The 19,336-nt window shown below is 44.0% G+C and overlaps 1 protein-coding gene across 1 annotated transcript in view; it reads right to left on the bottom strand.

The window, feature by feature from the left end:
* Positions 1-7,102: 7,102 nt before the first annotated feature.
* LOC122928140 (tetraspanin-17-like) overlaps positions 7,103-19,336 on the bottom strand; it is an 84,106-nt gene continuing 71,872 nt past the window's right edge. Inside the window, exons 6-8 of the mRNA XM_044280697.1 lie at positions 15,941-15,988; positions 13,713-13,829; positions 7,103-9,334 (exon numbers count right to left, since the gene is read on the bottom strand). Of these exons, the coding sequence (XP_044136632.1) occupies positions 9,269-9,334; positions 13,713-13,829; positions 15,941-15,988 (231 nt within the window). The 3' untranslated portion in view covers positions 7,103-9,268. The remainder of the gene's footprint in view (positions 9,335-13,712; positions 13,830-15,940; positions 15,989-19,336) is intronic.

Below are 19,336 nucleotides of genomic sequence, written 5' to 3'. Positions count from 1 at the left end.
CAAAAACCGTATGGCATTCCTTTCCTTCTGCGCCCTGCCGTGTGCCCATACAGCGGTCTACAGCCACAAATGAGGTGTTTCTGTAAACTACAGAATCAGGGCCATAAATAATGAGTTTTGTTTGGCTGTTAACCCTTGCTTTGTAACTGGAAAAAAAATATTAAAATGGAAAATCTGCCAAAAAAGTGAAATTTTGAAATTGTATCTCTATTTTCCATTAAATCTTGTGCAACACCTAAAGGGTTAACAAAGTTTGTAAAATCAGTTTTGAATACCTTGAGGGGTGTAGTTTCTTAGATGGGGTCACTTTTATGGAGTTTCTACTCTAGGGGTGCATCAGGGGGCTTCAAATGGGACATGGTGTCAAAAAAACTGTCCAGCAAAATCTGGCTTCCAAAAACCATACAGCGTACCTTTCACTCTACGCCCCGCTGTGTGGCCGTACAGTAGTTTACGGCCACATATGGGGTGTTTCTGTAAACGGCAGAGTCAGGGCAATAAAGATACAGTCTTGTTTGGCTGTTAACCCTTGCTTTGTTAGTGGAAAAAATGGGTTAAAATTGAAAATTAGGCAAAAAAATGAAATTCTCAAATTTCATCCCCATTTGCCAATAACTCTTGTGCAACACCTAAAGGGTTAACGAAGTTTGTAAAATCAGTTTTGAATACCTTGAGGGGTGTAGTTTCTTAGATGGGGTCACTTTTATGGAGTTTCTACTCTAGGGGTGCATCAGGGGGCTTCAAATGGGACATGGTGTCAAAAAAACTGTCCAGCAAAATCTGGCTTCCAAAAACCATCCGGCGCACCTTTCACTCTACGCCCCGCTGTGTGGCCGTACAGTAGTTTACGGCCACATATGGGGTGTTTCTGTAAACGGCAGAGTCAGGGCAATAAAGATACAGTCTTGTTTGGCTGTTAACCCTTGCTTTGTTAGTGGAAAAAATGGGTTAAAATTGAAAATTAGGCAAAAAAATGAAATTCTCAAATTTCATCCCCATTTGCCAATAACTCTTGTGCAACACCTAAAGGGTTAACGAAGTTTGTAAAATCAGTTTTGAATACCTTGAGGGGTGTAGTTTCTTAGATGGGGTCACTTTTATGGAGTTTCTACTCTAGGGGTGCATCAGGGGGCTTCAAATGGGACATGGTGTCAAAAAAACTGTCCAGCAAAATCTGGCTTCCAAAAACCATCCGGCGCACCTTTCACTCTACGCCCCGCTGTGTGGCCGTACAGTAGTTTACGGCCACATATGGGGTGTTTCTGTAAACGGCAGAGTCAGGGCAATAAAGATACAGTCTTGTTTGGCTGTTAACCCTTGCTTTGTTAGTGGAAAAAATGGGTTAAAATTGAAAATTAGGCAAAAAAATGAAATTCTCAAATTTCATCCCCATTTGCCAATAACTCTTGAGCAACACCTAAAGGGTTAACAGAGTTTGTAAAATCAGTTTTGAATACCTTGAGGGGTGTAGTTTATAGAATGGGGTCATTTTTGGGCGGTTTCTATTATGTAAGCCTTGCAAAGTGACTTCAGAGCTGTAGTGGTCCCTAAAAATTGGGTTTTTGTAAATTTCTGAAAAATTTCAAGATTTGCTTCTAAACTTCTAAGCCTTGTAACATCCCCAAAAAATAAAATATCATTCCCAAAATAATTCAAACATGAAGTAGACATATGGGGAATGTTAAGTCATCACAATTTTTGGGGGTATTACTATGTATTACAGAAGTAGAGAAACTGAAACTTTGAAATTTGCTAATTTTTCCAAATTTTTGGTAAATTAGGTATTTTATTATGCAAAAAAATTAATTTTTTTGACTTTATTTTACCAGTGTCATGAAGTACAATATGTGACGAAAAAACAATCTCAGAATGGCCTGTATAAGTAAAAGCGTTTTAAAGTTATCAGCACTTAAAGTGACACTGGTCAGATTTGCAAAAAATGGCCTGGTCCTTAAGGTGAAAATGAGCCTGGTCCTTAAGGGGTTAAGGAACGGGTCGTCTTTGGGCCCTATCACTACCTCAGGGCATTACAGGGTAAGTCAGGCTTTAGGTTCCAGTGAATGAACAGTCCTACCACTGAGGTCCGTTCATTCGGTTAGCAGTCAGGGCTAGATTAGGATTCATTAGGTGGTGACCTTTTCCTCTCAGCTTCTAGGCCAGATACTTTTCCCCCTTCCTCTTGTGTTTGGTGTGGTGTTCCCTCCCACACCTCGTCGTGACACTATGGTGTTCATGCAGCTCAGCGCCATTCAGGCACAGGCTCCACAAAAAGGATAGTGCTGTGCAAAACGTCAATGCACTCATCCAATCTCTAAGGCTTTTTCCAACAGCTGATCGGTGGGGATGTGAGACAACCCAAGTATAGTCAACAATATTTATCTTCAAGAAGACCCCTTTAACAGAAGCTCAGGTAAAACTAGTGTCCAGATAATCATGCAAATTTTTTTTTTTTAAAGTACCATCAGAAAAGTAAAAACAGATTACAAAAATCTGTATGTTATAATTAAGAAATATATAGGCGATCCACTGATCCAAGCTAGCCACGAGTGCTAGATTTTTAGGCACTCTACAAGAAATGAGTCTTAGGCATAGGTCACTTTCACACGGTCAGCTTTTGCTCAGTATTTGTAAACCAAGACCAGGAGTGAAGCCTACAGAGAAAAAAGTGTAATGGAAATATTTGTGCCTCTTCTGGAACTAGGAACCACTCCTGATTTTGCCTTGCAAATACTGATAGTGTGAAAATGGCCGGAACAAAAAAAAATAATAATTGCAACAAGCCTAGCTTTCTTACTTTGGTGTTTGTACTGATCCAGCGTTACAGCATGTAATATAGCCAAGAGCTGTGTTCACAGATCTGCAGATTGAGATTTCCCAGTATTCCTTGCTGCCTCTTGAGCACTATATCACAAAGTGCCTCATTCACAAAGTGTTTTGGTTAATGATTCTGAGCCAAAACCAGGTGCAGCCCCAAACATAAAACAGGTCCATATATTTCCCTTATATCTCATCTCTGCGGAGGCTCCAATCCTGGTTTTGGCTCACAAATCACCGACGTCTGAATGAGGCTTTAGGCTGGTGTCACACACATGTTTTTGTGGCAGCCTTTGAGACAAAGCCAGTAGTAGGTTGGAAGGGAATGAAAAATTTAAAGAAAAGTCCTATACTTCTCCTGCTTGATCCACTTCTGGCTTCGGCTCAAAACTCTGTCACAAGAACCTGTGTGGGACACAAGCCTAATAGGAAGCTCAGCTAAGTTGTCAATGTCTTCAGTCTTCCAGTAGCCAACATTTACTAACGTGACTACACTTAGACCTAGTTGTCCAATACTCAAAACATTTTCATGCCACTTGGTGAATCTAGTTTCACAAAAAGATACAGCACCTAGCTCATAAATGGGGTGCAACTTAGCGGGAAAGTGAGAATGGTCAAAGTTGGAAAATCTTGGCACAATATCCTGTTGCAAAGTAAAGTAATAAGTGGTATAAATTTAAACAAGAGTGTCTAGCTGTGCTCCAAATTTATCATCCATCACCAGCCACTTTGATAAATTTGTTGGATCGTTAGCATGCCTGACATGCCAGACAGGATTAATAAACCTACCTCAGTGTTCCCTTTCATCATCCTTTGTAGCACCTAACACTGTACCAGTTACTCAAGATGATTATTGATGAAAAATCAGATACTTCCCTGGTGTGACAGCAGCTGGCAGACAACTTATGGTGCAAGACGATATTAAACCTTTCCACACCATGCCGTAAAATGTATGGCATGGCTCGTTCCTGCAACATACTGTACAGTTAAGGCATAGCAATGGTGGCAGCTATGAAACTTAGGCTACTTTCACACTAGTGTTTTTTGCGGATCCATTGTGGAGCTTCAAAAAATGCTTCCGTTACAATATTACAACCGCATGCATTTGTCATGAACGGATCATGTTGTATTATGTCTTCTATAGCCATGACGGATCCCAGCCATTTAACCCCTTAAATACCGTAGTCCATAGGGGTTTACAGAGGGAGGTGGTTCCCTTTCTCCAACATTTCCGCCAACCCACCCCGGGATATACAATCACTGGGTTCCAATAGTTATTACAGCCAGAGGCCTCCACAGAAGCCTGGTAGGTTGTCAGTTTAATACAATGCAGTAGATGACTACTGGAGTGTATTGTACTAGCGATCAGACCGCTTTATGTTTAAGTCACCAAGTAAGACTTGAAATTTTTTATTTATATTTTCTCCATTTATAATGGGTTAAAAAAAAAAAAAAAGGATCACATTACATATCCTGTCCGGGGAACAATGTGTAAAAAATAAATAAATAAATAAATAAATAAGCGACCATGATGGAATAGCTTTTTGTCAGCTCACTTCTCAAAAAAAAAAATGGCATCAAAAGCTACATGTACCCCAAAATGGTACCAATAATAATAAAAATAAAATAAAAAATACAACCTGTCCTGCAAAAAACAAGCCTGCCTCGACAGAAAAAAAAAGAAAAGAAAAAGTTATTAGTTATAGATAGAGATGAGCGAATTTCATATTTAGAAATTAGTTTGCGATTAGTTTACTGGTAAAAGCAGAATTGCGATGAATTGAGTTACCACGGACCATAACGCAATTCTATAAGGGAATGCCTTTAGAGGCATTCCGTTATAAATTCTGTCATAACAGAAGATTATAGGCTGCATAACGGATCTGTCCTGTTTCCGTTATGCAGGAGAGGACTTCCTTGCATAACGGAAACGGGGTGGATCTGTTTTGCAGCCCATAGACTTCTATTATGATGGAATGAATAACGGAATGCCTCTAAAGGCATTCCCTTATAGAATTGCGTTATGGTCCGTGGTAACGGAATCCATAACGCAATTCTGCTTTTACCAGTAAACAAATCGCGAACGAATTTCATAAGCAAAATTCGTTCATCTCTAGTCAGACATGGCGATGGAAACAAATGTCTTAATTAAAAAAAAGTTAGTTATTTTATAATGAAAATAAGTAAAGGAAAAAGAAAAAAAAAAAAATTATATATATATTTGGTATCGCCATAGTCTTATCACCCCACAGAATAAAGTTACATCATATATACTGCATGTTGAACCCTGTAAAAAATAAACGTGGACAAAATTGCAATTTTTGCCCGCCTTACCTCCCCAAAAAAATAACTAAAAAGCAAAAAATATGCTAAATACTAAAAATATAAATAAAAAACAAGTCCCCAATATAACGTTGACAGAAAAATTATATTATGGATGTTAGTATATGGCTATACAAAATAAAAGTGATTTTAATAGAATAGTATTTGAAAAAAAAAAAAAGCATCCCCATAATTATATCCATCCACAGAATCCACACATATCATGATATATACCATATCATGGTGAATCAGATAAAAAATACTGACAATTGCAATTTTTGCCCACCTTACCTACCAAAAAAAAAAAATGAATAAAAATCTAAAAACAGCACTCTTTCCCTTCTTAGCCCTGCTGAGTTACCAAACATTTGGGTTATTTCCATATGCGAGAGAAAATTTTTATAACAAATTATGTTGTACTTTTTATTTTCCCTTTAACCTATGTAAGAATGAAAAATGTAGGGCTATAGCAATGTACTATTGGAAAAGAACTTTCATTTTCTCGGTCAGATGTTAATACATTCAATGAAACACCTGTGAGGTCAAAACCATCACTACATCCTTAGCGGATTTCCTTTGGGGTGGGAAGGGGTGTTAAACATGGTGTCCATACCCATTCCAGTTTCAAAAGCCAAGTGGAGCGCTTTCCTTTCTGTGCCCTGCTGTTTGCCCAAAAAGCAGGCTGCAACCACATATGAGGCATTGCCGTACTCAGGAGAAATTGTATAAAAGATTTTGGGTGCTTTTTCGCCTGTTAACCTTGTAAAAATTATAAATAAAACTAAATATTAACAGGTACTTTTTGATTTTCATGCCCCAATTTATATAAATTCTATAAAATAAAAAAAACACCTGTGGGGTCAAAATGCTCAGTTGCAGTTTCCAAAATTGGGCCTTCTGGGGGTGTTTATGTTTTATTATGGTGCCTAAAAACAGGGGACCCAAAATACACAAGATGCTCCTTTAATTCTGTGGTTGGTATATGAGTCAAGCATTCTAGGGCAAAATATGGGATATTTCTGGAAAGAAAAAAAAAAAAAAGCAGAATCAGTGTAATAAATGTGGAGTTTAATCTCCTGCTGTGTTCCAAAAAATGGATTCAATTTGAAAAAACCTGCAACAAAAATGTTGCATTAATTCCTGTAAAAACATACTAAATGTAATTTTGAATACTTTGAGGGGTGCAGTTTTTAAAATGTTACCCTCTTGCTGGCTTTCATAGGGTTGAGCCTGCTGACAGATGCCCTTCAAATTGTTTTTTTAATACATCGTTTCAAATTCAGTTATTCTTCAGCCAACTATAGTTTTCCTGAAGACCAGTGGATTAGCCTACTGTTTTCTAATCTCTTACGTAAAATGCCCACCCCATCAACACCAGTCTGCTTCTTTTGTCTTAGGTCTTGTTCACATCACAGGTTGTTCTTACATTCGATGTATGTAAGAAACAAAGAAATGAATGCCATTTTTGGCTCCTACATTACAGATGGGCATATGTTTTTAGACAGAATAGGAAAGGTAAAAACCCAGATTTATTACTGTAATTTACAACTTGAAGGTCAAGATGAGAACGGTTTAGGAGTTTCAAGCATAGGTTGCTGTGGACAGGGAGTCCTTTGTAAATGACCACTGATCACTCTGACCTTTTCCAGCAGGAGGTAACCGAAGAGGTGATGTTTGAGCATTTGTGCCATCACGTACGTTATATAGCCGTTCTCTGAATGACCTGTTAATGGCTCGCCTGTGAAGGTTGTAGTCTTGAATGATAAGAAAAGAATGACAATACTGCCAAATGACCACTGCAAACGGTATTTCGATTTTCCCAAACCAGACTGCTGCAGCAAATACCAGGAAGGTGTTTTCGCCACCAGTCAGTAAGGTTCAGTGCATGTTTTAACGCAGTGTGATAGCACCCTCTAGTGGCAGCAGCATGTTACAATTCTAAACTGGGAAGCAAACCAACCAGAAGACAAGTTCTGTAAAGTTTATTTTTCATAAACAATTTGTACAGTAACATTGCACCGTGAATTCCTGATTATCCTCTGAATTCCACTGCAGCAGTGTGAGGTGTGGACGGTAGGAGAGGCGACTTCTGCTCACTTCAACACTTGGAACACACATTCGGAAAACATTCACAATTTTAAGGGACACAAGATAAAAGAAAGAGAAAAAAAAAAAAAAAAAAGAAAGCAGCACTAAACCAGATATCAGCATCTAGAGAAGTAAAAGCAGTCACTGGCCTAACATTTTGGCTAGCTAGATCACACTATGGGGTAATAGAATAAAATAAAGCAGTGACTGCCGGGGAGAAATGTTCACCGTTCACATACTGTAGTGTGGCAAATCGGTGACTGCATATTTACTGGTAGAAAACCCATACAGATTTTCTAAGTTACATCCCGCCCCAAGGAACTTATGTTAATGTGTGAATTTAATCCATATGGCACCATTAACTCGACGGTGTCCATACTCGTCAGTAGATGAGCTGTGTAGGAGAGGTAGGTGACATGGCACTTTCCATCTGTTTCATTACAAGCTATGCAGTATTAAAGCTGCAGTGCATAGATATCAGGAAAACCACAGGTTAGGAATGTAGAATATCCACAGTTCAGATTTATGGTATACTTTAGAGTGATGGCTTTCTACTGGTTTGTCGCATCATATATAGTACCCATAATCTAATGATAATTACCCCGGGGAATGTGTGCGCCATCACATTCAAGGAACCTAACTAGAACTCTAAAAACATTTCCCTCTTCAAAGTAAATGTCCCCGAAAAAAGATAAAACGTGGAAATAAAATGGGGATTCTGGTCTCCAGTCTTCGTCGGACCATTTCCAGTTCAAATAAACACTAGCATTTTAAGGTTTGCTATTTGGAATGATGTTTTTACCATGTAGCCTACAGGAAGGAACCACATAGCTGTGCAGTAGATTTACCATCTCAGGGAGTTCAATGGACGCATGTGCTTTATGCCCAGACAGACGTATAAAAGAAATATAAAGCCTTGTTACAAAACACATAGACTAAAAATAAGACATTAGCAGGTTATTAAGGATGGCATGGGCAAGATATAAAACGGAAGGCCAGCAAAGGAGGATGCGGGACACAACCTAGCAGTCCTGGTCTTGAATGCGGTCGTCCAGTTTCGAGAATGCAGCAGGCTGTGGGCATTTTAATGAAAACTGATCCATTAAGACTTCAGTAAACAATCCATACATTAGCACACCATGGCATATAAACTGGGCAGGATAGCCGTAGTGTTCATGGCTGTCGTGTGGGCATATCGATCAGTGAAAATGCACATTCAAATGTCATGTACAATAAGGATTTTCTCTGTATTGGGGATGAGGCTGTAAAAAGAAATGGGTCGCCTTAAGCTGTAACAAGAGTGGCAACAAATACTCTCCCGTCAGTCTGCAGCGATAGCCACGCACGCTCTGCCGCAACTGGCCAATCTACTGTAGACCTCTTCCACGGAACTTCTTTCAATGTGCTTCTGAAACAGCTGGCATGTCCAATACTCTCATATGAAACACAGAAAATACCCCGCCTTTAAGAAATGACAAAAACAAAAGCAAAAATACCTTCTAGTAAAGGTTGCATGGGCAGCTGCAACGGCTCCAGTGTCTGACAATACAGGGAAAGGGGTGCTGGCACCACACACCACAATCATGTGCCAGAAAAGGTCCCTTTAGTTAGACCACATTGAGGCCTTCATCAGAAGTTGGTGTGTTGAGTCTTTTCATTTTGTTATATAGATATAGATATATATATACTATATTTATAAATATAAATCACTGTCACGCTGCCCTTTTCTTGTACATGCACTTATTTACACCATGGCTTCCAATGCCAGCCCCTCCATGCCCAGGGAGGGAAGGAAGCCCAGGCCGGAAGTAGGAATTTATGACACAGAATATGGCATCATCCCCCCAACTAGAATACAGCAGAAGGGAAAATAATAAGGGGTTGGACCACCTTCATCCCACCAACTTGCCACAAAACACTATTGAGAGAAAGGGGCAGTCCGATAAAAGTCCAGTGCCAAGTCTCTGTGATGTTACAGTGCAGTCCCATAAGGCAGGCTCCAGTGTCCGGAGTGGCCGGGCTGAGGAGAACACAGGGCAGTATGTCACCAGTTCGCCTTCACAGCTTTAATATCACTAACTAAATTCTGAGCCAGGCAGATTCCAAATATCTGGAAGGGAATAAAAAAAAAAAAAAGTTGTTTAATACAGAGGCTTTTATACTTACTTGGCAAACCACAATTAACAAATGTGATGATCCGTCTTACCAGATCTACATAGTTCTAGGAAAAAGTGCTACACAGTGCTAAACTTCCAAAGGTGGCCATATACTCTACATGACAAGAACAGCAGGATCGCCAGACCATCTAATGTGGTGGGTGTCACCCCCTCAATGAAATTTAAGTTAAACCGTTTCTGCGTTCAGGTTAAAAAAGTGTTTTTGCTCATGCATGCTAATGCATGGTTTGGAGCCCCTAGTAGCACCATCTGTCCCCTCCCTGTCCATAAAGCTCTCTTTCAGATGACAAGACCAGTCATTAGAATCCTGCTTTCGCCTGGCTCTGTAATCTCACTTCTGCGCAGTGCCACAACTTTGGTGCATGCGCAGTAAGTTTCTTCGCTCCTAAGCAGTACTGCACTTGGGCCAAAAATGTTAGGGATAGCACAGGCGTCAGCACGATTTAAACGCCTGGACCTTTCAATTACCTCAGGACAGGAGGAGATCTGTGGACACAGAAAAGAACAGATGGACTTTTTCTACTGGAAGCAGCAACGGATTAACACAACAGGTACCACTATGAATAGTCTAATATGCAAAAACAGATTGCCTAAATGGGGTTAAACACAGGCAAGGGATGTTTTATGGACCTTATTGCATTACCCTTCACCCACACAACCCCAGGTATCAGGGTTATCATACACCTAAAGCCATAAGCACATGTTGCATATAACAAGTAGATTTTCACATGAGCGCGTTTTTCCGCGCGGGTGCAATGTGTGACGTGAACACATAGCACCCGCACTGAATCCTGAGCCATTCATTTCAATAGGTCTGTGTACATGAACAATTTGTTTCACGCTTCAGTTCTGCGTTGCGTGAAAAATGCAGTTTTCACGCAGCCCTGGCCCCATAGAAGTGAATAGGCCTTCAGTGAAAAACGCATTGCATCCGGAAGCAAGTGCGGATTTAATGCGTTTTTCCCTGATAGTTGCTAGATGTTGTTTGTAAACCTTCAGTTTTTTATCACGCGCGTGAAAAACGCATCAAAACGCATTGCACTCAAGCGGAAAAAACTGCACAACTGAACACAATCGCAGACAAAACTGAATAAAACTTGCTTGCAAATTGGTGCGAGTTTCCCTGAACGCATCCGAACCTAATCAGTCACGCTTGTGTGAAAGAGGCCTTATGCTACAAGCATATTGCGAGTCTAATTTGCTTTTGCAGCTACTACCTGACACCGAGTACTGCTGCTTATGTTACTTGTAACATGAATATCCAAGTCCTTCTCTTGTTCTGCCGAGTCCAGCTTATTCCATTTAATGTACATATTACGGCGGCCTAAGTGCATAACTTTATATTTAGCCACCACTCCGTTTCTCTGTACCACAAGGAACCGAACCCGGGTTCTGTGTCAAAGTTTTTTTTACAGTAAAAATTAATTCCCAAAGTTATTATACAAAGTCTCAAGAGACTTTGCGAAGTAATAACTTTGGCTCATCGGAGCCAATTACATTCTAATTAATATATGGAGCTCCCGCTCTGTACAGTATTAAAACAAAGTTTTCTGCGAATCGTCTTCACATGACACATCCGAAGTCCATTCGCTCAACCCTATTATCAACATTAAAGGGGTTGTACAGTAAAAGCTATAAAAAAATAATAATTACTTACTAATAAAGTGTTTCCAAATTTGGATTCCAACTGCCCTTTCAGAACCCCAGTCACATGACACAATATGACAATCATGTGACTTCCTTTATTGCAGCCATGCTCCTTTACATCGTGCCTTTAACTTTTGCTCAAATGGAGCTGGTCAAGCTCACTGCTGTTACCAATGTGTCTCAGTCACTGCGCTCCATCTAAGGAGCTGGGTCTTCTATGATGTGGAAACACATCCCAGCTACCCACTGCGTCTGTGCTCTTAAAGTGATCCCCTATCCACATGTGTGCGGCCTCTGTACTCTACCATCTCTGGAACTCCCATAGAAATGAATGGAGTGGCCACTCCGTTCATTTCAAGGGGGGCTGCAGGGGGTATGGGTTTCCTCCCGGTACTCCAGTTTCCTCCCACACTCCAAAGATACACTAATAGGGAACCCTATTTGAGGGCAGCTAATGTTTGTACATCTCTGTGGAATATGTCAGCACTATAAAAGTGAGCAAAATAAATACATTTCCTCTATTTGAAAAAAATCCATTGCCAAAAAACACAAAACAAAAATCCCCAGCAAAAATGCCAAAGCTTGCCTAGGGCTGTTGGACACTACTACTACACCTTTGCATGCAAAATATAGAGATTTTGATCCGTATTTGTCATGGAAAATGAAATAGATATACAACAATGGAGGTTGCCTCCTTCCAACAAGCCAAGAACATTTTAGCTTATAACACCGCTAGTCCATGCAGAATGTTACTTGATATAAACGGACTGTCAAAAGGGCATTTATTCACTAAACAGACTAATACTTTAGTCCAGCAGGGGGCAGCAACACTCTTCATGTCAATATATTTCTCTTGGTAAATATATCAGGGCTCAAACGGACCTAAACACACTAGTAAGGGTGCATTCAAGTGACCGTATGTATTTTGTGGTCCACACAAAATGCTGATGATGTCGGTGTTACATCCATTCTTTTTTTTTTTTTGCCGACCCATTGTTACAATGCCTATTCTTGTCTGCAAAACGGGCAATAATAGGACATCTTCTGATATAGGGTCTGTACAGCGCTGTGGAATATGTCAGTGCTATATAAGTGCATAAAATAAATAAATACAATTCTACCTTTTTTGCGGGGCTGTGGACAGCTGTCCATACTTTTATTGTAGCACAGGTTAACTCAAAATAGAGCAGGGCGGGTAGTGGAGTTTTCATTTCCATTCATTGTTCTGGTCCTCATTAGCATAATGCAGGTTGTGTCAAAGAAATGGGGCCATGCAGCAGTGACTGGGAGCACCGCTATGCACAGTGCTATATACCAGCGCTGCAGCCCCACCAGTCACATACCAAGGGAACCAGTGGTGAATCTTAGTCCGATTTAACACTATGTTTTGCAGCGACACATATGCCAAACTTATCCATAGCTTCCGATTCAGCCGATAGAGGCTAAAAGAGTGTCCTTTTGGGCAACAGCTTTAAATATAATGTTGGAAAACCCCCAACATACAATACACAACGTGCAAGCACCATAACACACAGGAATACCATCTGGACAGAAAGAAGCCTTATGTTTGATGCTTCAGGATTTGATTGTAAGTTACATTTTAAAGCATCTGATCGGTTGCGCTCCAACACCCGGGCAGCCTGTCACTCAGCTGCTTGAGAAGGCACTGGCGCTCGCAGTAGCGCCACAGTTTTTTCGCAGCTTTGCCTAGGCCAGTGACAACACATTAATCAGCCCCATTGAAGTGAATAGGCATTAGCAATTGGATGGCGCTGTGCTTGGTGAGCTGAGAGAAGGCCACGGGCATTGGACCCCAGGATCAGATACTGACGAAATTTACCGTATATACTCGAGTATAAGCCGACCCGAATATAAGCCAAGGCCCCTAATTTTACCCCCCAAAAATTGGAAAAATTATTGACTCGAATATAAGACTAGGGTGGGAAATGTAGCAGCTACTGGTAAATTTCCTAACGGGATAAAAAAAAAAAAGACTTTGAAAAAGAATGCCAACTATGTTTGCATAGAGCAGCCTGTGTTGGGGCTCATACTATACACGCAGTGTTACTGCATGCGCTGCGTTATGGCCGGCGTGCAGGAGAAAAGAAGAGCGGTGATATCAACAGTCATTGGACCACCCACAGAGGCTGCAGAGGATGAGTGGGAGAGACTCCCATCAACTGGGCATTTATTTATTTATTTTTTTTTTATATTTATCAGGTTGTTTATTTATTTATTTTTTTGTTCCCCCCCTCCCTACTTCATACTTGGCCAGGGAGGGGGGGGGGGCTGTCCAGGGGGAGGGGAGGCTGTGCAGGGGCCGGTACTTACCGCCGGTGTAAATCTCGCAGTCTGCTCCCAGTGTAAATCTCGCGGCCCGCGTGTCGCGCGAGATTTACACTGGGAGCCTAACAGAGGTGCCGCGCGGACGTGCTGGGAGCTGACAGGAGCAGCTGTAAAAAAGTAACAGCTTCTCCGGCCCCCAACATGTCATGGTCTGTATTATGGCAATGTAAGATGCCATAATACAGACCTAAACTCGAGTATAAGACGAGGGGGCTTTTTGAGCACAAAAATATGTGCCAAAAAACTCGTCTTATACTCGAGTATATACGGTAATTGTTAACTGATAGAAACAGCACAGTATCCTATGGGCATACGTACCTGCAGCAAAGCAACTGCAACAAACACTCCGGCAACTACTATTAAGTTGTCTTGTAGCCACTTCTCAAACTGGCCCACACATCCCTTTGTGTATATGTAACTCTGTTGCTCCAGCTCCTGGTGTGAAGAAAAGAATCCTGTGAGATCACTCATAACACCCAAAACATGATTATTCTAATGGGAGCTGTACAGTGATGCTGGCTGTAAGGATAACCTAGAAGACAACATGCAGCTCTGCAAAAGAGGTCAATTACCACACAGCCTGCGGCACAGACCGGCGTGTGCAACTGAAATATCTTTATGTGCAACCCAGTAGTAAAGCAGATCGGAAAAGGATCTTTGTGAGAAAATAGAACGGAATCCCTGACCTTGCGCTGTAAAAGAGCACTGACTGTATTTCATAGACATTCTATGGCCTCACGCGCACAAAGCATTTTTTTGGCCGTGTGCTATTAGTATTTTCTGTGGATAGCACAATGACCCATTCATTTCTATGGGACCATGCACACGTCTGTAATTTCGGCAGATCCACGTGGCCTTTTTGCAAATGACAGAACAAGTCCTATTCTGGTCCCTATTGAGGATGATAACAGTCATTTCTAGTGATGGGAGTGAGAAAGATTCGGAATGCACACACACAAGGTGCCCATATTTTGTGGATTCGTGTTTTGCAGATCGAAATACAGATAAAGTTGTGTGCATGAAGCCTAAGCTGGAAGTGTTTCCTTCCGAGTACATATTAATACTATGCCTATAAACCAATTTTCAGTCTGGGGAATTATTGTAAAAATGTAATGTTAGCTTAAAGGGCTTCTGTCACCCCACTAAAAACTTTTTTTTTGGGTACTTATAATCCCTATACTGCGATATATCTATACATTATGTTATTAATCATTTTTGTTCAGTAGATAATGCAAAACACATACTTTTATAATATGCTAATTACCTGTCTACCAGGGCCAGTGATCGCTCTCCTCCTCCGGCTGGCCCTGTCTGCATTACAAAAATCGCGTGCCTGTGTTGATTCGGCGCAGGCACTCTAAGAGAAGGAGACTCGCCTCCTCAGCACTCCCTCAGTGCGCCTGCGCCGATGATGTCACCGAAAGAGAAGACGCCATCGGCGCAGGCGCACTGAGGGAGTGCTGAGGAGGCGAGCCTCCTTTTCTCAGAGCGCCTGGGCTGAATCAAGACAGGCGCGCGATTTTTGAAATGCAGATAGGGCCAGCCGGAGGAGGAGAGCGATCGCTGGCCCTGTCAATCAACAGGAGGAGGGGGGGGGGCGTTTTTTTGCGGCTGCTACCAGCAAGTAGACGCCCTACTTGCATATTATAAAAGTACGTTTTTTGCATTATCTACTGAACGAAAATGATTAATAACATAATGTATAGATATATTGCAGTATAGGGATTATAAGTACCCCCCCCAAAAAAAAAAAAAAAAAAAGTTTAGTGGGGTGACAGAAGCCCTTTAAAACCATACTTTAGCCTCAAAGTTACATCGGTATTTCCATCTCAGACAATGGGGGGCATAGTGCTAGTATATGCCCCCACATTGTCTGATCTGTTCCACGCCTGGGACCTGCACATATCTCGTAAACTGAGCCAGCAAAGTGAAAGAGTGCGGACTGCCCTCCACTCATGTCTATTGGGCCGCTGAATATAGCCAAGCGCTGGGTCAGCTATTTCTGTCTGCCCCATTGAAGTGAATGGAAATGGTAGAAACGCAAGCGAGGTGCACTCCCATTAATTTCTATGGAAATAACAGAGCCATTGCTCGCCTATTTTTGACTCGGGGCGCACCCTCCTTCACTTTGCCGACTCCGTTTACGAGATAGGTGCGGGTCCAAACTGTTGGACCTGCACTTACAAGAAAATGGGGGCATATACTAGCGATATGCTTCTATTGTCTGTGATGGGAAACCCCTTTAAAGGGGGTTGTCTCATCTCGCTGTTACTAAGGCGAGATGAGACACAGTTTCGACCACCTCCCAGTTGGGAAACGGCAGAGGGTTCTAGCGCTCTGATGCATCAGTAGCTCCCATTGCCATGCACGAGAGCTACTGAAACAGCTATGCAAACAACATGGCTTGCTGTGCTACACTGTTTCAGTGGCTCTTATGCATGGCAATGACAGCTACTGAAACAGCAGAGCTGTTTCCCGGCCGGGAGGTATTCCATATGTAACTGTTCTCACACTATGAAGGCACTACAAAAAAATACAAGTCTTACCAGCTTTAGCCTCACGTCATATCCACATTGTGTGTTCTGAACATCCTCCTAAAAAAATTTTAAGACAACTTGCTTTAGAAATACTTTTGCAATGATAGAGTATATAAGGGATCAAGCACTAGATATAAAATACAGCACCGCAAGGTGACATGGCAGAAAGCAAAGGTGTTCGGGCTTTTCAGGAATTTGATTGTCCCCCATGAAGGTTTATTAACCCCTTAAGGACCGAGGACGTACCGGTACGCCCTATTTCCCGAGTCCTTAAGGACCGAGGACGTACCGGTACGTCCTGACTTAAAATCTGAATTCCGGCGCCGCGGGGGTTAATCGAAACGGGATTTCGGCTGAAATCATTCAGCCGGCATCCCGTAACAACGCAGGGGGGGGTCATTGGACCCCCCCGTATCGGCGATCGCAGAAAACCGCAGGTCAATTCAGACCTGCGGTTTTCTGCGTTTCCGGTCCATTCGGGTGTCCTGTGACCCGATGAACCGGAAAAAGGAGATTTTTGTATAACTTACCAGTTAAATCTCTTTCTCGCTCTTCCTTGGGGGACACAGACCTTGGGTATAGCTCAGCTCCCTAGGAGGCGTGACACTAAGTAAAACTGTTAAGCCCCTCCTCCATCAGCTATACCCTCAGCCTGGAGATAGAGGCTACCAGTTGCGTGTCCAAGTAGTGAAAGGATAACAACCAATAACGGAAACAACCAGCCAGCAACCCAACGGGGCGCCAGACCAGAACCCTGTAACCAAACACAGAAGGGTGGGTGCTGTGTCCCCCAAGGAAGAGCGAGAAAGAGATTTAACTGGTAAGTTATACAAAAATCTCCTTTTCTCGCCCATTTTCCTTGGGGGACACAGACCTTGGGACGTTCAAGAGCAGTCCAAGAAGGGAGGGACCACAAACCCAAGGCGGAACACCACCAGAGCATCAGGAAACCGCTGCCTGCAAAACCAGGCGGCCCAACGCAGCATCCGCTGATGCATGCGTATGCACCCTATAGAACTTTGTGAAAGTGTGCAGAGAGGACCAAGTGGCTGCTTTGCACAACTGTTCAGCCGAGGCCCGATGCCTCTGCGCCCAGGAAGCTCCGACTGCTCTGGTGGAATGAGCAGTGACGCCAAAAGGCGGAGGTCTGCCCTTGGCTCGATAAGCCTCAGACACCGCCAGTTTAATGAAACGGGCAATAGCCACCTTGGAGACCGCCAACCCTTTGCGCGAACCCTCCGGAACCACAAACAGGGAGTCCGTGCGCCGAAAGGACCCGGTGACCTCCAAGTAAATCCTCAACGCCCTGACCACATCCAGACGGTGCAGTTCCCGTTCTCTGGGGTGGGAAGGAGAGGGACAGAGCGACGGAAGGACGATGTCCTCATTGATGTGAAAGGCGGAGACCACCTTTGGCAGGAAAGTCGGGACAGGCCGAAGCACAACCTTATCCTGGTGGAAGATCAGGAAAGGTTCGGAGCAAGAAAGAGCCGCTAACTCCGACACCCGTCGGAGAGACGTGACGGCCACAAGAAAGATGACCTTGCAGGACAGAAGGCGAAGGGAGACCTCCCGTAAAGGCTCGAAGGGGGCTGATTGGAGCGCCGAGAGCACCACATTCAGGTCCCAGGAAGGAACTGGAGGGCGGTACGGCGGAACAGAGTGAGCCACCCCTTGTAAAAAGGTCTTAATTGGCCCTAGAGGGGCCAGGGGACGCTGGAGAAGAATAGACAGCGCCGAAATCTGACCCTTCAGAGAACTGAGGCACAGCCCCAGGTCCAGACCCGACTGGAGGAAGGACAGGATTGTGGGAAGAGAAAACCGGAGAGGTGGGATGCTCCGGGACTCACAGAACCCCAGATAGGACCTCCAAACCCGATAGTAGATCCTAGAGGATACGGGCTTACGAGCCCGGATCATGGTGCGGACTACGTCCGCGGAGAAACCCCGTCGCGTTAAGACGGCGGTCTCAATAGCCACGCCGTCAAACGTAGCGAGCCTAAATGCTCGTGGAAGATCGGTCCCTGAGAGAGAAGGTCTTCCCTGGAGGGCAGTGGCCACGGTGCGTCTGCCAACAGCAACATTAGGTCGGCGTACCAAGACCGGCGGGGCCAATCCGGGGCGATTAGAATCGCGGGGACGCCCTCTGCCGCGATCCTCCGAAGAACCCGTGGCAGGAGGGGAAAAGGAGGAAAGACGTACAGAAGGGAGAATTCGCGCCACGGAAGGACGAGCGCGTCGGCGCCGTATGCCTTCGGGTCCCGTGCCCTGGCCAGGTATAGGGGGACCTTGTGGTTGAATTTGGAGGCCATGAGGTCCACGTCGGGGCGACCCCAGCGAAGACAAAGGGCTTCGAACACCTCTGGGTGCAGGGACCATTCTCCCGGGTCGATGGTGGACCGGCTGAGGAAATCCGCCGCCCAGTTGTCCACCCCCGGGATGTAAATCGCAGATAAGGCCGGCACGTGCGTCTCCGCCCAGAGGAGAATGAGGGTCACCTCTTGCATCGCTGCGAGTGCCTCCCTGATGGTTTATGTATGCCACAGCCGTGGCATTGTCCGATTGGATCCGAACAGGGTGGCCCTCAGCAGATGGGTCCAGTGTCTGAGGGACAGAAGAATCGCCCTCAGTTCCAGAATATTGATTGGAAGTCTGGACTCCGATAGAGACCAAACGCCCTGGACGGACCGGGGAGGGAAAACCCCCCCCCCACCCCCGTAAGCTGGCATCTGTGGTAATCACCAGCCAGTTCAGTGGAAGGAAGGACTTCCCCCTTAGAGGGATATGCAACCACCAGCCGAGGGAAGCTCGAGCCAGGGGAGGCAGAAGAAAGGTCTTGTCCAGACTCCTCAGTGATTTGTCCCAGGCCGACAGAATTGCCCTCTGAAAGGTGCGGGATCGGAATTGTGCGAACGGCACCGCTTCGAAACAGGCAACCATCTTTCCCAACAACCGCATGCTGGATCTGAGGGAAGGGCGGTGATGACGGAGGAGACTGCGAACCGACCCGCGAAGGGCCAGACGCTTGTCCGACGGAAGGCGGACCTCCGCCAACTCTGTATCCAGGAGCATCCCCAGGAAGATCAGCCGTCTGGAGGGGGTAAGGGAAGATTTGGGGTGGTTGATAATCCAACCGAACCGCGTCAGGGTCTCCAGAGTGAGTTCCACACTGCGGGATGTCTGAGAGAAGGAGGGTGCCTTGACCAGGATGTCGTCCAAGTATGGGAGAAGAAAAACACTTCTTGAACGTAGAAGGGCCAAGACAGGGGCCAGGACCTTGGTGAACACTCGAGGAGCAGTCGCCAGACCAAAGGGAAGGGCGACGAATTGGAAGTGATCGTCCCCCACCGCAAAGCGCAGGAAGCGGTGATGACATGGAGCAACCGGAACGTGGAGGTATGCATC

Source organism: Bufo gargarizans, chromosome 2 (assembly GCF_014858855.1).
Source record: "Bufo gargarizans isolate SCDJY-AF-19 chromosome 2, ASM1485885v1, whole genome shotgun sequence".
Taxonomy (NCBI): domain Eukaryota; kingdom Metazoa; phylum Chordata; class Amphibia; order Anura; family Bufonidae; genus Bufo; species Bufo gargarizans.
The sequence above is the reverse complement of the archived record's forward strand: the minus strand, read 5'-3'. Positions and strand labels throughout refer to the sequence as shown.